Source organism: Phocoena sinus, chromosome 5 (assembly GCF_008692025.1).
Source record: "Phocoena sinus isolate mPhoSin1 chromosome 5, mPhoSin1.pri, whole genome shotgun sequence".
NCBI lineage: Eukaryota > Metazoa > Chordata > Mammalia > Artiodactyla > Phocoenidae > Phocoena > Phocoena sinus.
Genome location: NC_045767.1, coordinates 132,536,552 through 132,555,146, shown reverse-complemented (window position 1 = coordinate 132,555,146; position 18,595 = coordinate 132,536,552). Strand labels below are relative to the sequence as shown.

The 18,595-nt window shown below is 41.0% G+C and overlaps 1 protein-coding gene across 3 annotated transcripts; it reads left to right on the top strand.

The window, feature by feature from the left end:
- Positions 1-4,684: 4,684 nt before the first annotated feature.
- MEPE (matrix extracellular phosphoglycoprotein) lies at positions 4,685-18,395 on the top strand. Of its 3 annotated transcripts, XM_032633101.1 has the most exons (5): positions 4,685-4,706; positions 6,889-6,954; positions 10,487-10,540; positions 11,496-11,588; positions 16,557-18,395. In XM_032633101.1, the coding sequence occupies exons 2-5, from the start codon at positions 6,901-6,903 to the stop codon at positions 18,018-18,020; spliced, it is 1,665 nt and encodes a 554-aa protein (XP_032488992.1). In that variant the 5' UTR covers positions 4,685-4,706; positions 6,889-6,900; the 3' UTR covers positions 18,021-18,395. The 3 variants fall into 3 exon arrangements, with proteins under 3 accessions (XP_032488992.1, XP_032488993.1, XP_032488994.1); XM_032633102.1 differs by lacking the exon at positions 4,685-4,706 and having other exon boundaries at positions 6,901-6,954; positions 16,554-18,020; XM_032633103.1 differs by lacking the exons at positions 4,685-4,706; positions 11,496-11,588 and having other exon boundaries at positions 6,901-6,954; positions 16,554-18,020.
- Positions 18,396-18,595: the final 200 nt, after the last annotated feature.

The window sequence follows — 18,595 nt, the reverse complement described above, 5'->3', positions numbered from 1 at the left end:
TATGGAAATATGCATAGTATATATTTATCTCTAACTGCCTATGATGATACAGAGAAATGTGTCACCTAATAATGTTAAGAATAAGTTGGGGACCAAGATCCCAGAAAATAAAAAGAGTTCTTACTATCCTAAGTTTTAAAAAATGTATATCAAGGGCTTCCCTGGTGGCGCAGTGGTTGGGAGTCCGCCTGCCAATGCAGGCGACGCGGGTTCGTGCCCTGGTCCGGGAAGATCCCACGTGCCGCGGAGCGGCTGGGCCCGTGAGCCATGGCCGCTGAGCCTGCGTGTCCGGAGCCTGTGGTCCGCAACGGGAGAGGCCACGACAGTGAGAGGCCCGCGTACAGCAAAAAAAAAAAAAAAAAGTATATCAAAACAATTGGACCTAGAGCACAAGTATAGAGAAGATGGATGGGAGGTTCCAGGAATAGATGGAAAAACAAAACAAGACAAAACAAAAACACAAAGCCTCACTCCTGGATGAGGGTCCAGCAGCTAGAACAGATAGTGTAGGGTCCTAGTTAGCTCATAGTTTATGATTGTTCTCAATAAAGCGAAGGGTAAGAAATGAAAAAGCCAGCACAAGACGAAACAAGTTTCGTGGACTATTTCCATCTGAAAATCTCTTTGAGGAGCAGCTCCTTGTGTCAGCCCGGCCCAGGAGATTCCGGCTAGGTGCATCATCGGTGGAGATGTCTGTTCTTGAACCATGAACCGAGAACCAGAAGAAAGTTCGCGTCCATTTCCTGTTCTTCTCTAGTCCTTCTTAATTTTATTTTATTTTGTTGTCTTTTCCAATTAAATAGAAATAGTGCGAGGCTAGATTACCTTTTTTACAGAACCCTCCTCTTTATCTTTGAGTCCTAAGAAATGTTATGGCAAAACTGTTTATTACACAAAAACATTTAGGAAACTTATGTTGAGTTTTTGAAGTTCAAGCTCAACCCAGGGGGCAAGCTTTAAGAGGGTAGCAGTAACACCTCTACTTCACAGAACTTTAGCAACTGATTATTCTCTGGTTTTCTCCCCATGGTTTCTTCTCAGCAAACTTTTAGACAGAAAGTTTGATAGGCTCAATTTTTTTTTCTTTTTTTCTCTTCTTGCTTTAGTCAATTGTAGGTTCTAAATTTAAAGCCCAAGTTGCATTTTTATTTTTTGAGCTTTGAATTCATTTTAGCTTTGGAAGTATATATATATTTAGCTACTGCCAGTTTACTCCTTGGTAGGACTGGTAGCTAAGTCAACTTTTCTCTTAACATTCTATGAGTTTTCTCTTATAGAACACAGATTCATCTAGATAGAATTAAACACTTTCCCATCACTTAAATAAAGGGGAAATCTCTTGCTAAACTTCTTTGGAAAGAAGGAAAGACAAAGAAAAAGCACATTTGAGAAATAATCTGAAACTATAATATTAATGAAAAAAGCCCTAACATTTTCTAAAGCTGCACCATGTATGAGGCACATACCAGGTGCTTACTTCTACCTGATCATTCAAAAGTATAAAGTTACTTATAAACTCTAAAGTTACGGAAGAGTGTAAAACCTTAAAACGCTGCGGATTTTCTAAGTGTTATAGAAATCTGTGAATAATTCATCACGTTAAGAGAATATTAAAAAGTGAGGAGTTTTGTGGTATTCTCATCTGTCTACTGTTTATATAGCTGTATGTTTCTGTTCAGTCTTACGGTTGACTGAACACTGTTCTTGTCCATTCCTTTCCTTTACTTCCATTTTCCTGTTAGCCTTTTTCTCTGTCTGCCAAGTCCTTTACATTTTGCTGAAATTCTGGTCATTAATATTTGTGATGTCTAGAGAAACAGCCCACCATTTGCTCTTAAACTTCAACTCTATTATTTCTTTCACCATTTCATTGATTTTTTTCCCTTCAACAATTGAGTCGTAAAAGAAGACATGGTTGGAAGATAAAGAGAGGACAGAAGAGAGATGCAGAAGGATGTCATCTGAATGCCAGATTATTATATAATGATGGGAAGAATGGGTGGGATGGGTAGCTATCATGTATTTATCATTTAGTTTAGACTTAGGAACATTTGTTGATTTAATGTTTATGCAGACTTTAAGAGACAGTATAGTGCAGTGGTTTTCAAACCTCATTTTGGAGCCTCATTGCTTAATTATAAATTCTGGCTTTTTATTTTTATTTTTTTTTGCGGTACGCGGGCCTCTCACTGTTGTGGCCTCTCCCGTTGTGGAGCACAGGCTCCGGACGTGCAGGCTCAGCGGCCATGGCTCACGGGCCCAGCCGCTCCGTGGCACGTGGCATCTTCCTGGACCGGGGCACGAACCCGTGTCGCCTGCATCGGCAGGCGGACTCTCAACCACTGCGCCACCAGGGAAGCCCAAATTCTGGCTGTTTATATTTGCTGGATATATGACCTTAAGCAAGTCACTTAACTGCTTTATGTCTTATCACTAAAATCAGGGTGATAATAACAGCTACAATATAGAGTTTTTGTAAATATTAAATGAGTTAATATACCACACTTAGAGGAATACTTGGACCATAGGAATCATTCAATGAAAGTTCAGCTTATTATGATGCTCCCCATTCTCATATGGACAAACTGAGGCTCACAGAAGTTCAATTTAGTTGCTTAAGCAATTGACCACGGCAAACAAGAGGTAGAGTCAGTATTTGAACTCAGGTCTGTTTGACTCCAAAGCTACCAGTTAATCGCCTCCACTGTCAATGACAATGTCAAATACTCTAAACCCCACGGTTGAACGACTGTGAGTCAGCAGTGTCCCCAACCTAAAAGCTAAAATTCTCTTCCTGGCAAGAGTTTTAAGAACCAGCTATGTACACTCAGAAGAGGATCAAAAATAGGGATTCAGCCTGAACTAGAAAAGAAACCATTCTCTCAGCTAAAGCTGCCTAAGGGCTGCTTTCTTTTTTTTATTTTGGGTTTTGTCTGTTTTGAAAGTTAGGAGAAACTGGGAGTTTACATTTAAATCTCATTAAATATCATTTATAGTCTGTTAAAGTTGTGTTTAGCTATAGGTAGTTCTTATCCCTTAGTATGGGTTAAACAATTCTTACATTATCTTTTATTGATGTTTCACATAATGTTCTAATTACCCCTTCAGGTCGTAAAATATTTTAGACTGAATGGAGCCTCCTGAACTACTGCAATCATGATTTTGGCAGCCAGACTGGGCCAACTACTGCCCTAGAAAGGCTTATTCTAATATGCGTGTGCCACTCGTTTCACTGAAAAAGTCAACGTCCTAAATTGACCACTTTATAACATTCACATACAAACCCAAACTCTCAATATTTCCCCCTAAACCACTCCTGCAGTTTCCCCCATAACAATACTAAAGAGCAACTTTGTTCTTCCAGTTGCTCAAGGCAAAAACCTTGGTGCCATCCCTGCTTCTTGATTTTCTCTCCCAGCCACATCCGGTCCATCAGCCAATCCTACTGGCTTTACTGTCCAAATACATTCAGAACGTGACCACTTCTCACCACCCCTTGTGGTTCAAGTCCAGATTACTTCAAGAGCTCCCTCGCCGGTCTCTGCCTTTTCGTACTCAGTCCCTCCTTCAGTTCCTCCTTTGCCCAAGAACTCCAAGGGCTTCCTTCTCACTCAGGGTGAAGTCAGGGCCTCGCGATGACCCAGGGGCGCTACATCATCTGCCATCGAATACTTTTCTGACCTCTACTCCCTTCCTGCAGTCCATCCAGCCAACCTGACCTCTCCTCTGTCTTGGAACAAGCCAGCAGGCTCTTGTCCCAGGGGTTCTCCTCCTTCTCTTCCTTCTGCCTAGAATATTCTTCCCCTAGAGAGCCAGATGTCTACAGGTCTTTACTCAAAAGTCACTCTCTCAACGAGGCCCTCCTGGGCCTCACTATCTAAAATTTCAACCCAGGGAATTCCCTGGCGGTCCACTGTTTAGGACTCTACGCTCTCATTGCCGAGGGCCTGGGTTCAAACCCTAGTCAGGGAACTAAGATCCCGCAAGCCATGTGGTGCAGCCCCAAAATAAAAATTAAACAATTAAAAAATTTAAAAAATAAAATTTCAACCCAATGTCCCCACTCTCAATGCTTATTATTGTCCCCTCCCTGCAACACTTTTTCTTCTTAGACTTAGTCTCTGTCACTACCTAACATAACATTTTTTACTTACTCATCTTATTTATTGTCTGTCTCCCTGCCAGCTTATAAATTCCACGAAGACAGGGATTTTTTTTTTCCTTTCATTCACTGCTGTTTCCCTAATGCTGGTCACATAATAGGCACTCAATGCCCTTTTGTTAAATGTTGCTGAAGTTCCTTCAGGCACAGTTGAAATTATAAGCTTTTGACATAAGAGGATAGCTAAACTGTTTTCTATTTATAAACTTGTGAGTTATTCAGCCAGTCCTAATTAATAGTTCTGAAATCAATTTTAATTATTTGACAACACGATATACCAAGCTGAGGTATTTATATTTTCTGTTTATCCCACTTTCTGGAACATTTGATAGCAGCTTTCTACCACAAAAACATTTTTAGATTAAAATTACTTTGCCCCCTATGGTTATCTGTGGGCACTGGTAACAAATTGTTTGCTAGCGCTAAGTGAGCCAGTGCTGATTGGCCATTGAGGACTCTAACAAACTTTAAATTTCAGCAGAATGCCCAGACACCGTTAATTCTGCAGAAGAAACCAGGTATTCTGAAGGTCAAAGACCCCCAGGTAATTTGGCTCTCTTGATGTTCTCGATAACAACTTTATAGCATAGTTCACATTTGTAAGATGCGTGACATCCAGGTAGGGAGCTTGCTTTTGAAAATGAATGCATATTAAAAGTGTTCTCTACTGAGCACACCTGTGTACTATTTATTGCTTTGTTTTAGAAAAAGAAAGTGTGTTACCAAGCTCTAGAAATGATCAACTAAACTTGGTGGTTTGGTAGCAGCTTTCCCTCTGATTTGACTACCAACATTATCAAGCTCCACAGTAACTCAAAGACTTCAATTTTACTCCACACCTTTGCTTATAAGACAGAATAAGGATAATATGATCAGACTTATACTTTCAAACCTCATCTGTACTGATATTTCTACTGATCAGCATTGTCATTTGATACTTGACTTGTACTGTCCTAACCTCTAAAATGCTTGGAAGCTAAATTATAGCTAGGATTAAGGTCCTTAAAATTGTATTAATTTAGAAGAGAATAGCCCAGGATTTTAGAATACATTTAAAAGTTATATTTATTTCTCCAAATAAAAGCTATTACCTTGAACTGGTTAAAGATTGCAACAGTATTTAGATTATTTTTCCTGTTAAAAGTACTTCTCTCTCAAGTAATATCAAAGAGTGGTGTAAATTTTTACTTCTCATATTGGTTGCTCTATGTCTGTGTGGTAGTTAGTAAAATAATTAATATCAAAACCAATAGATCAGTCATTCAAAATTATGTTGACTTTCTTTTTCAATCTAATGGCTACTTGACTTAAGTGAACTCACTAGATCCTCTTAGCATATAAACATGTACCTTTATCCATAAGAAAATGTTAGTGTTTTAAACATCGTTTTGTGGATCCCAGTAAAATACTATGACTTGCTTTACATCAACTACATGTAGATTTTTCTGTAATAAGATAAAAGAGTAGAAACTTATTCAAGGTGCTGTAGAGTCTGGCGTTAGAGCTACATTGGCTGAATGCTAATCCCAGTTCTGCCCCTGAACACCTGGGAATTCTGGGACAAGTTACTTGACTTTGTGTCTATTTCCTAATCTGTAAAACAGGACTAGTAATGCCACCTAACTCCACAGGGTTACTGTGAAGCTCAATTAATTGAATACATGTCAAATTTTTAGGACAGTGCTTGGCCCATTTTAGTTTTCAATAATGTTCGCTATTAATATAACTATTACATAAATTGCTTTGGTCTCCAGCCCACAGGTGGCTTCCACCTCATATACCTTGCTAATGAGTACGAGGATATATATTCAGGCACAGGGCCGGTGGTGAACAAGATTTCATTCCTCACAGTAAAGACTGCCACCCTGGCAGATTCATTTAGAGTCTGATATGAGTTGCTATACTAACTTAATGTTATTCTTTTTTTTTAATTGTTTCTTTCTTTAAGGACAAAAGCTAACCTTTATTGAGCACTTACTATGTGCCCGGCTCTGTGTAAAGAACTAAGAATTTTTTCATTAGATACAAGTATAAGTATTATTCAGATCTTACAAATGAGGTAACCAAAGTTTAAAGAGTTTAAATGACTTGCCCAGGGTCCCTTGGTTATTAAATAACAGAGCCAAGAACTCAAACCCAGATCTAACTTTAAAACCTATTTCTTAACAATTTTGCTTTACTTCCTCTCTAAGAGATAGAATTCTGGGTTGACCACTGCTACCATCACACAGGTCCCTGAGGAAGTAGAATATATTTATAAAGGACTGAAAGAAAAGAATGGTCACTTAAAAACCCTTTTTTCTCTCTCTTGTTCAAATTACATCATTTCTATTGATCTACCTTAAAGTTTATTGACTCTTTGCTTAATGTTATTCTGAATTATATAAATAATTCAATTAAATGGTCTCTCTCTAAAGATAAAAGGGAAAAGTTTGGGCTGACAATAGAGCAAATAAATATCTCTATGAACTCCATTTCTATCCAACTTCATTGTTTTCATAATATTGGACAATTTTCATTTTCACATTGGAATAATTAGACATATGAAAGCTCAGATTAAAGTTTCTACACTTGGCTATAAATTATATGTAGTTTTTCTTTAAACAAGAGGAAATGAACTGCTAAGGGGAAGGAGGTTTGTATAGACTTTTCTGTTTTATTTATTGTTATGGCTGCAGTTCATAACTGGCAATGCTTTAGGATAAAATATTATTGTCTTTTTACAGAGATTCTCAAAGATGCGAATCATCTGTTTGGGACTGCTCCTTTTCAGTCTGACCCTGGCAGCTCCAGTAAGCATTTACAGATTCAGTTACGCATCATATAATCTCTTGCTCTCTTCTTCTATTTTTCTTTTAAGCGATGTCTTTTGAAATTAGTAGCACTTGCCTAGTTCAGTGACAATAAAGTACCACACAAAGAGGACCCGTCCAACACTTGACACAAATGTCTGTCACCAGGGAAGCCCTCAACGAACATGTGAGAAGAATTACAAGATGGCTACATGTTGCCTTTGGAGAAACGCCAGTGAAAATATTTTTGAGAAAACCAATAGGCAGCCACAGTGTTTCAATCAGCTAATGCTAGTGAGTAAATATACCCAAATTATAACCTGTCAAAAGAATTTCTCAATATTTTACCAAAAACGGAGAGAATTTTACTTGAATGCTCCATGACTAAGCAACTAGACTTTATAGCTACACGATAACATGAAGGGACCAGACCTTTCCTGTAGTTCTTGCAACACTGCAACACTGGGAGATCCTGCTGGTGATTTTGTCTTCATCAGTGAGGCTAAAGATGGGAAGAAGTCTCCCTCAGCTTAACCCAGATCAAGCTCCAATTTCCTTTTGTGTCTTCTCTTGCCTCTGATTCACCCAGATGAGTGCTCAGGATGTGACGAAGTCATCTTGTGAAAATGCTGAGTGCTACCGATATTTTCTGCAAAGGAGACACAGTGCTAATTAGATAGTGTCTGGAAAACATCCTAACTTCTCTGAGTAACCTTTTCAGTTGGAAAAGCGTGGAAGCGAGTGGTCATTCTGTTGTCAGAAGAACTTACACATAGGTCCTGAGCGAGTGGGCAACCAACTGGGAAATGCACTGACGGGCACGAGCTGTACCAACCGGCGAGGAGAGCCGGAGCTGAGGAGGGCGTGTCCCCTTTCAGCACACATGCTCTAGCAGTCCTCTGGGGGACGCACTGCTTAAAATAGACATCTGCCAGGCCCGATGCACACGACTGACTTTGCGCAATCGGGGCCACAGAGGCACGGGCTTAGGCATAAGGAGGATGGCGTGGGCCCCGCTGACCCAGCTCATCCCACCAGCCGAGGACGAGCCTGTTTTGAGCACCACGTTCCGAAGAACAGCTGCAGTGGCATCTCCGACCACCTTCCAGGAAATGTGCTGTGTCAGCACCAGCCCAGTGACCACCGGTCCAGAGAGGATGCCTGGCTTCCCTGGTGGCGCAGTGGTTGAGAGTCCGCCTGCCGATGCAGGGGACACGGGTTCGTGCCCCGGTCCGGGAAGATCCCACGTGCCGCGGAGCAGCTGGGCCCGTGAGCCATGGCCGCTGAGCCTGCGCCTCCGGAGCCTGTGCTCGGCAAACGGGAGAGGCCACAGCAGTGAGAGGCCCGCGTACCGCAAAAAAAAAAAAAAAGAGAGGATGCCAGTCTTCTTCGACCGAGGGAAACAATGCCGTCTCCATTTCAGGGCCACGTTCAAGGGCAGGAGAGCTGCCAAGTGGCTGTGAAGGGTGGCGGGCGGGGAAGGAGGGGAGCAGATTTCAAATGAAAGAGGTTCGGCAAGGACACAGAGACAAATTTGGAATGACGGAGGGCTAACTGTAATGTTTTCTTTCAGATATGGATTCTATCTGAGTAATTATCTAAAGTACTTAATGACAGATCGGTGGTATCAGAAATTAGTATGTACTAAGCCACTTACATATGTTCTGGAATCATAATCAAAATTCAAACTGTAGGGGAGGAAAAGGTTTTCCTCAACCCTCTTTGAGTCCCTGGCTGGGTTTGAAAATTCAACTGAGAAAGACAGATTAATAGGAGAAGAGCACATTAAAGTTTTACATGTACATGAAAGCCCTTCACAAGAGAATGAGGACCCAAAGAAGTGACCAGAGCAGGAAGATTTTATACCTTTTAGACAAAGAAACAATACATTTGTGAAGAATTGGCAAGATAAAGGGGCTAGGGGAAGTCCAGGTAGGACTATGGAGTCCTTCTCTTCCCTAACTAGGAAGATTAGGGTTAGTTTAACAAGATTTGTTTGAAGATTCTTCTGTGCCATCTCTGGACTGATAAGAGTTTGTCTCTAGTAAAAGGAGAATTTATTTCCTGCCTTTAGGCAGAAAAGGGGAAGGTTTTTCCACATGTTCTACTTCTTAATTGCCTTCAGCTCAAAATAATTTTTATGTCAAAAAGACATATTTAAGGGTGACATTCTTGTTTCCTTAAAAAACAAAACTTTAAGTGCAAGACTATGAAAGATGATTGTTGGGCCATGCAATTCAATTAATATTCATTGATATGCAATTAGACTATAAAGACTTTGTTATGTTACCTTGTTGTAAGTTCATGATTTATTATCGTGAACTGCATTTAACATACCATCAAGTATGCTTTTAATACATGTTGTGTGTGTCTTCTGTAAGAAAACACCGAATACCCCAAACTGTCATTTCTTTCTTTTGCTTAATATCTACCCATCTCGTTTTTTATTTTGTCTCTTTCCTGTACCCCCATTTCCAGAACGATTTTAACTGTTTTGATATTTCTGAGGAGTTATGCAATGCTCTACATTTATATGCACAAGAACCGACATCAGCAGAGGGCAATAAAGGGTAGAATTATAAAATACGCAGTTAGGGGAGAAAAATTATTGCGGAATTGAAAACAAGTAATTTTCTAGGGCTTCCCTGGTGGCGCAGTGGTTGAGAGTCCGCCTGCTGATGCAGGGGACGCGGGTTCGTGCCCCGGTCCGGGAAGATCCCACGTGCCGCGGAGCGGCTGGGTATGTGAGCCGTGGCCGCTGAGCCTGCGCGTCCGGAGCCTGTGCTCCGAAATGGGAGAGGCCACAACAGTGAGAGGCCCGCGTAACGCAAAAAAAAAAAAAAAAAAAAAAGACGTAATTTTCTTGGTTTTGATGTTAGGTAAAATTCTGGATTTTTAATAGTGGAAGTAATGGAAAGCTTAATGGTTTATAGTGTCATTCTGTATCTCACATTCTATAATACACAACCTTTCAAAATGTCATTTTCCCTCTTCCTGAAAGAAAAAACTGCCCAGGTAACTGGCAACAATGAAGCGCCATCCTCAGGTGGTTTCCTTCCCCTTAGGTGCAGGGCTATGGTTTCACTCTTGCTGGACCATCTTACCTTAACTCGAATAGCAATGACTGAACTTATACAATCAACGCACATGCAATCCACATCACTCAACTCTGATTTTGGTTCACTGATACTGAACACTCCCAGTGTGCCAGGGAAAGCTTTTTCAGTGGATACCAATGACATCCAAGCTTTTTCACCTGGAGTGCCACCCCTCCCAACTCAGCTGTTCTCCCGCACTTGAACGTGGTTCCGTAGTGGAGCCGGCACTATCTCCCTCTGGGGGAGGAAGATCGGCATCCTCCTTCAATACAGAAACAAATGTGATGTGTGTGCCCATCGTCTTTGAGTCAGAATGATTTTCCACATTGAATAATATGCCCCAGTGAGAGAAGAAGAAAGGAAACATTCACTGTTTGAAGAAATGAAAGAAAGAAGTGTTTAGTGAAGTTTTATTATTTCTTGTTTCCTTTCAGACATTGCAACCACAGGCTGAGAAAATGAAGCAAGACTCTGTGGAAGAACAGAGGGTAAACAGAATTATTCTTCTCAAATACACCCCTTCCAACTCTGTAAAGAGAAAAGTCAATAAGAGGACATTTTTAACCGTCAAAATATTCTTGTGTACCCAGAATGGAAATGGAAAAATTATACAGCATAATTTTGGCACTTTAATTCACACAATGTGTGATAGAAAAGAGAAAAGCCTTCTGAATGGGAATTCTTTCTCTTCAATGATTTCTTCCTTCAGAGGGATGAGTAAAAGTTCTGGGATATTGTTATTAGCGAACAATATTTTCCCACACACGTACGTGAGAACAGAGAGATAAATGAGGGAGAAAACAAAGGGAAGTGAGTTAACGAGTCTTCATGGGGAAATTCCGTGTACGTGGAGTTAGTTTTCCAGAGGCAACCGGAAAGTTAAATGAGTACCTTCAGCTTTTCGTGTCACCAAATTGCAACTTACTTCTGCCTACCACGGTTTCTTCTTGCAGTCTCAGAAAATTCTGTTCTAAAAACTAACAATCTTCCGCTCTCTATCTCAGCTGAAAACTGCAAAGGCAAAAGCCACAAGCTTAGGAGTCTGAATGTTCATGCTGGGAGTTTTGCCAATTTGCCATCAGCATGAATACTGTAAAATCTGCCTTTCACCTCACCCCTCTGCCTCCTCCTACCCGAAGATATGTCCAAGTGCTCCATTTCCATTGAAATTTGGTAACAAGATTGATACACCCTGGGGGAGAGAACTGTTTGACAGTCGTCCTCAGGGAAAACAGACTTAGAGATAGAAAAGAAAGGAACAAGCTGCTCTCTTGAGGAACTGGCTGACACATGCCATCCTGCGGTTATCAGATGTACCACCACTTGTTAGATGCAGAAATAGACTTGACCCAAGTTAAAAATACCTTGTACTATCAAAAAGAGAGCCAGAAAACTTCTTCGTAAGAGATAAACCCACCTTAATGTAATGTTGTGTTTTTGTAGATAATGTACAAGGGCCACCATGAGAAACATGGGTATTATCTTTTCAAGTATGTTTATACCTCGTCTGGGAGGAAAAATCAAACTGATGCGAAGGTAAGCAGAATCCTAGTGATTTTATCATGATCCAAACTCTGGACAAACATGAGGTGAAGCTGTAGGGAAGACAAAGTTGACTTTTGCCTTCTCTGGGGTTTCTGTCTATGGCTGGTGCCTTTATCTTTTTCCCATGGTCCCAGGCTCCCGGAGCGTCTCTGCTATGGAACTCTGTGTCCCAGTGTCTTCATGACACAGATGGGCTACCGCATGCCCTGGCCCAAACCCTGCCCTGCTTCAGGACCTGCCACAGCAGATGTGGTGCTGGTGGATACTGGACACCCATTGAGTTTTTCATGTTATTGCTTCTGAATAAACTTTGATCCTTTGTAAGGAGGTTTTCTGGACATATTCTACCATATGCTCTAATGCGGCAGGGGGGAATGGATTAGAAAGAAACCATTTTAGCCTAAAAAGCGGCACATTTTAGTGTCCCTTAAATTCATCCCACAGATGATGCCATCTGTGTCAGGATGCTTGGAAGAGAAAGAATAAGGGCATTGTCACTGGAATAAAACAATAATTCTTTTCACTCAGTCCTTTCCTGCAGACTCACTGGCCACAGAGCTAGAAACAGTTTAAAATGCCATCAGCAAAAGGACTGTTTACTTTCTTCAAATCTGGCCTCATTCCCCATGAAAGTAGTAGTTTCCCTTCAGAATGTTATTCTGTTCTGCTCAATATTCTTTTTTTTTTTTTTTTTTTTTTTTTTTTTTTTTTTTTTTTTTATGCGTTACGCGGGCCTCTCACTGTTGTGGCCTCTCCCGTTGCGGAGGACAGGCTCCGGACGCGCAGGCTCAGCGGCCATGGCTCACGGGCCCAGCCGCTCCGCGGCATGTGGGATCCTCCCAGACCGGGGCACGAACCCGTGTCCCCTGCATCGGCAGGCGGACTCTCAACCACTGCGCCACCAGGGAAGCCCTGCTCAATATTCTTTATACGCATCTCGAAGACTTAGCACCTCTAAAGCTAGCTGCCTTTTGAACTTATTGGTTGTAACAAATCCATGCTGAGAGCTTCCTGTTGTGCAAGATATTATGAGAGATAAAATGATTGAGAAAACTTAACTCTTTCTCTACAGGATTTTAGAGTTAGAAAAGAAACAAAAGGTGCTTACAAAAATTATTATAACCCGAGACAGAATGTGCAAAGTGCTATGTGAGTGGTACCCAAAAAATCATGCTTCAGGGCTTGGAGCAGAAAAGATTAGTTCCTAGTGTGGTGTTCAGGGAAAGCTACGTAATGGAAATAAGCGAACTGGACCTTGGAGGATGAGTAGGGTTTGAGCAAACATTTGTGGGGAGAGACTGTTCTCCATGAAAAGAATAATATGAGGTAAGGCATGGAGACAGAAAAGCAGATCAGCCAACTGACTGTACAACCATCATACAGTAAACGGTGCCCCAGGAAGTCATTTAACATAAGCAGTGCAAAAATGATCGACCATCACACATCACAATTTAAAAGTTGTTTCATGTTTTATTTATAAAAACTTCAGTCTTTAAAGAAAGGTACACAATTCATTAGTGTACACGTTACTGTTTTAAAAGCAGTAAAAACACCGAATGTAAAATGAAACTTCCCACTTCAGAACAGGGAGGGGAAAAAATTAAGAAGGAATTATTATAATGCACCTGTTTAACTCAAAAGTGTATATTAGCAGTGAGCAAATGAACTTACTTGCAAAGGAAAATAGAAATGTCTGTGTAAAAATTTCCCAGATGGAATGTCTTAAAATAGGTCAAATGTTTAAAATACTTTTTATTCAGAAATAATTCACTCTAACGTTTTTTTTCTATTATACTTTTCCTCATGAGAAAACCTTATCTATTTTCAGAATATACCTGCCAATATAAAAGATTAGTGAATAATGATAACTCTCCCCAAAGAAGTCATTTCAAGTTATATCTTAAAAATACTACTCTTTGGAACCTTTGTATACTGCGTGTGAGCCAGTTTTGTAAGAATAGAGGGCACTTCTGTAAACCATTTTTATCTTGAGGTTCAAGTGTGAGCTGAGTCAACAATTCCCCACAGCTTCCAACATTAGTAAGATTTATGTATAAAAGCAGGCAGTCTTCCAAGCAGAACAGTACTCCTATTTGAGGATGGATCTGAACATAGTGACCTAATAAGAGCCTCTGCACATGTCAACCTGGAGAAGAGAAAGCACCCAGTGAATATGGAGAAAACCTGGACTTTCCTGGAAGGGTTTTATGTGAAAGAGGAAATAACCTTAAAGACTGCTGCATCAGGAAAAAAACGGATACTAGTTACTAGCTGCAGGTTTAAAAAAAACTTGAAAAAATTAGAATATCCATAAATGAAAAGATCTGACATGAAAAGTAACAAGCAATTAACTCATAAAATGTTCAAGGATGTTCAAGCTGACCATAGGTCATAGAAACTGGAAAGGACGTGGGCTGGGAGGCTGTGACACCCAACTCAGTCTCTAACTGGATGTTGCTTTTTGAGCTTAGGTTCTATATCCCATCGACGTCAACACGTCTAATATTAAAGTTATCTTTTTCTCTTGTCTTCATTTTTGCATGTCAACGTTCTAGGTATTAACCCTTCTTCTATTTGGGCACCAGTAGACGACTTTCCTTTGTGACATTTTTCTTTGGCATATCCTAATCCGAGTGATTACATCTCATTCCTGGACACTGCAGCAACCTCCGGACTGTCCTTTCTTACCACAATTCCTCCTAAACCTCTGATTTTTATTTTGTTAATCTCTTGGTCATGCACTTTCACTAGCTCTTCATCCCTTGCAAAATAAAACCAAATTCTTATGCCTGGAGTCCCAGGTTCTACAAAGCTCTGACCCTCTGTCTGTGCAGACCCTGATTGAATACAAGGTCTCTGTCACACCACCTCACGCCCACCCTCCATACCCCTGCAGGACTGCTGCCTCTGCCATTCAATAAATCATCAGGTATTGCTTAGAACATGTAGCACCCAGCCCAACTTCTTACATGTCCCAGTTCCTCAAGAAATATCTCTTATTTTGATCTCACGTTACCCGCCAGTTCAGAGGTCTATGCGGCGGTGGTGTTGTAAATTTCAGCTCACCCTACAGGTCTGTGGTGGAGAGAAAGTACGGTATTTATTCTGTCTATAATTGTTCCGTTGCTCAAGAGCTCCTACCTGTGGGCTAATGAAAGGGTAGGGAGTGTGCAGAAATTAATTTAAATTCAACCTGTTTAAACTTAAGGTTATCTACTCATGGAAATAGTTCTTTAAGGAAGCCCTCCAGTCCCTTTTGGATAAAAATGCTCAGATGCTCCTTCTTCCCCTAAGATGGCGTGCACGCACGTGAGGGAGTTGGGGGTGGCCTACACCGTCTAGCGTATACCATATACCATATGTACACACATGGCTCAAGCCACAGTGGAGAGGAAGACGTGGGATCCTCGGACATGGACGGGACAATGTTGCTCGACCCCTTGCGTACTGCTTGCCCTGCTGGTGTCCTAAGATGAAGCCACTGGCTACGGTAGCTTAGGACCAGACAGTACAGCCTTGGGGCGGCGGTGATTCAGGCTCTCCTGGCTCTCACGGACAATGTAGACCCCCCTTTGTTCGCGTATGACTCACATTTGTTCCTAGTATATATACTCCATCTACTTTGCTCCTTCTAGAGCCACTTCACTCCCTCTGGAAAGCTCCTAGCCATTCTCAGATGCTTCCATATCTAGCCTGTGCCACAGAGAAACAATGAGTGGTGTGGGCAAAATCAATCTCAGCCCCTCTTTCTTCTTGACCACATTGTTCAAGCTCCTTGCACCTTGGCTGTACCTCGAGTTGGTAAGGTGCAGCCTATGAAGCAGCATTTTACAGACCTTTCCCCACCCCCCCCAAAAAAAGGACAAATTGAGATACAGGCATAAACACTCTACCCTTCTTCTCCACTTTCTCCTTTTCATCCCATTATTGTCTCAGGGACTTTTCTCATCCGGACCTCATTACTTAAACTTAGGATCCAGAAGAGTGGTTCTCCAAAGGTGGTCACAGACCAGCAGCATCAGCATTGGCTGGGAACTTGTCATAAATGCAGATTCCAGAGCCCCACCCCAAGCCCACTGAATCAGAAACTCTGGCCGTTGGGTCCAACAGTCTCCGTTTTAGTAAGCCTTCCGAATAGTTACGAGAAATGCTAAATTTGAGAACTACTGACCCAGACTATCAAATCTGGTTTATTACATGACAAAAGAGGGAAAAAAATAAAATTAACGAATCCTTTTTCAGACAAAAGCTAGGGTGGCCAACACCTGCTTAAAAATATTTCCTTTGGATGTCAGAACCTAGATTCTTCTATTTGTATATTTTCTGTTGAGAAAAAAGAGAAGAGGAAAAGATTTATACCTTTGAAGACCAGGGTGAAAGCAAAGAGAGAGAATGGGAGTGGGGGGAGGGAGAGAGAGAGAGAGAGAGAGAATGACAGCAAGAAAAATCATGTTTGAAAGATGAACTTCATTTCACTTGCAATGTGTCACTAGTCACAAGATGAGGACCACAGTGTCCTCTTTAAAGTCAGGTCCTCCTTTAAAATTAGGCCCTAATCTATATTTCCAAACTTATTTCTCTTATTTGGATTCTCTTCTTTATTATTCTCTTTAGGATTTCTCTACTCCAGCCTTATAATGTTATTCATATTATCTTTCAAATGTTTCCTGTTTCCAAACATGTGAATATGCCACTTACTCTTAAGATGTTCTCACCATTTTCCTTACATGTATTTGAACCTTACCCACTCTTCAAGCCTTTCTCATCCTTCTTTTTCCGTGAAACCTGCTTTGGCCATTCCAGAATTATCTCTACCAACAAATCTCTATTGAGTTAAAAGACTCTTTTTATTAAGTATCTGGCGGGGTTTTAAAATTTATTATTATTGCCTAAGAATTATTAAATTTTAAAAGTTTAACATAAAATAACCACTTTATGTTGAAAATTACACTTTAGCAGGAAGAAAAGAACAAAGACAATATTGCTCTTCCCCATTCTGGCCAGAGAAGAAATCAAGAGCCAGTGCCTCAAGAAAACATTGTCCGAGAAAAAGAGAAAGACGTGTCCCTCCCTGGAACCAATGAAAATAACAAAAGCACTAAATCTCAAAATCTTCTGGAAGATAGACAGACAATGAATAAAGACTACAGGATTAGTAACAAAGAAAATGTCCACAATGACCTGAAGACGTCCATTTATCCTGAATCGACTGGGAATCGTGGGACTGAGGATGGAGACAATGCTCTTAGCAAACTACATGACCAAGAAGAATACGGCAAAGCTCTCATCAGAAATAACATGCACCACATAATGGAGCCAGGGGCTGTGACTGAACTCTTGAGGGAAGAAAACAAGGAGAACAAAGCCCGGAATGTTTTAAGCAAGGTTCCAGCAGGTGCCAATTATGCTAAAGCCCCCTCAAAAATTAAGAAGAATCATCAAAGAGATTCCCAAGCCCAGAATATTCCAGTAAAAAGCAAAAGTACCCACCGTATCCAACACAACATGGACTGTCTAAAACAGCTCCCCAAAGCCAAACAGGTCTCCAGTGACTTTGAAGGCAGTGGTTATCCAGATCTCCAAGGGCAGGAAGACAGTATCTCTCCTTTCAGTGGAGATGGTCCACCTTTTAAAGACATTTCAGGTAAAGGAGATGCTGTTCGTCCTGACCGAGAAGGTACAGATATTCAAACAGAGTTTTCCAGCCCAAGTGAAGCTGAGACCATTAATCCTGATGCGAGAGGACCAGGTTATAATGAGATCCCAGAGAAAGAAGGGAATGGCGGAAATACCATTGGAACCAGGGATGAAACAGCCCAAAAGGCAAATGCTGCTGATGTAAGCCTGGTGGAGGGCAACAACAACATCATAGGTAGCACCGATTTTAAGAAACTCTCTGGAGAAGAAGGAAGCAGAGTGGATGGCGGCAGCCAAAATGCTCGTCAAGGGGAAATAGAGTTTCATTACCCTCACGCACCCACAGAAGACAAAAGAAAAGATGGCGGTAGTGATGGAGCTGAAAGTACTAATGAAATTCCGAAAAATGGCAAAGGTAGTAGTAGAAAAGATACAGAACATTCTAAAAGGAATCAAGTGACCTCAAATGAAAAACAAAGATTTCCGAGCAAGGGCAAAGGTCAGGGCCAGTTCATTCCTTCTCGTGGTCTTGATAATGAAATTAAAAATGAAATAGGTTCCCATAATGGCCCCAATAATGAAGGGACCATAATAACACACAGCAGGAAAAATTATTCTGTGCCCCACAGACAAAATAATTCTATGCAGAACAAGGGTGTGTCGCAAAGCAGAGGTTCCTGGGGTTACAGAAAGCCCCATTCCAATAGGAGGTTTCGCCCCCCTAAAAAGCATGACAGTAGTGAGTCATCTGACAGTGGAAGTTCCAGTGACAGCGATGGTGACTAGAAATTCCCAGCAGGATAAAGATTTGATACTTGGTCAACTGTGACTTAACAGTATAAAGGGGAGCCACCTGACAGCAGATCAGATGGACAGAGCCAGGAATTGAATAAGCCAAGAAACCTGGCCTCCTGGGGAGAACTGTTGCTATTTTAATGGTCACAGTATGAAATCCTATTCAAAGTTATGATGCTTTATGAAGTCCTATTCAAAGTTATGACGCTTTTTTAAGGAAAAAGAATTCATGGAATAGGTAACATTTGAATAGATACCATTTAAAAATAGGTTGTGTCACAAAACCCTTCCTTTGTTGTTTGCTCTGTAGACATGAAAAACAATCTCTCTCATATGATAATCTGTAATTAAATGATCTATAAGGAAGTCTGTTGTCTGCGGTGCTGCATTTCAGACACAACAGGATTAGTTCTGCCTCTGGCAAAGGCAGTGCTATGAAATGAATCCACTGGGTAAAGCCTGAGAGCCTCCCTACATCCCACTCTGCTCCAGCCAGTGGTTCCTTTGGCTTCTGCTCTAATAAAGATACCCTGCTTCATGTCCTTCTATGCTCTTTCCTCTGTTGC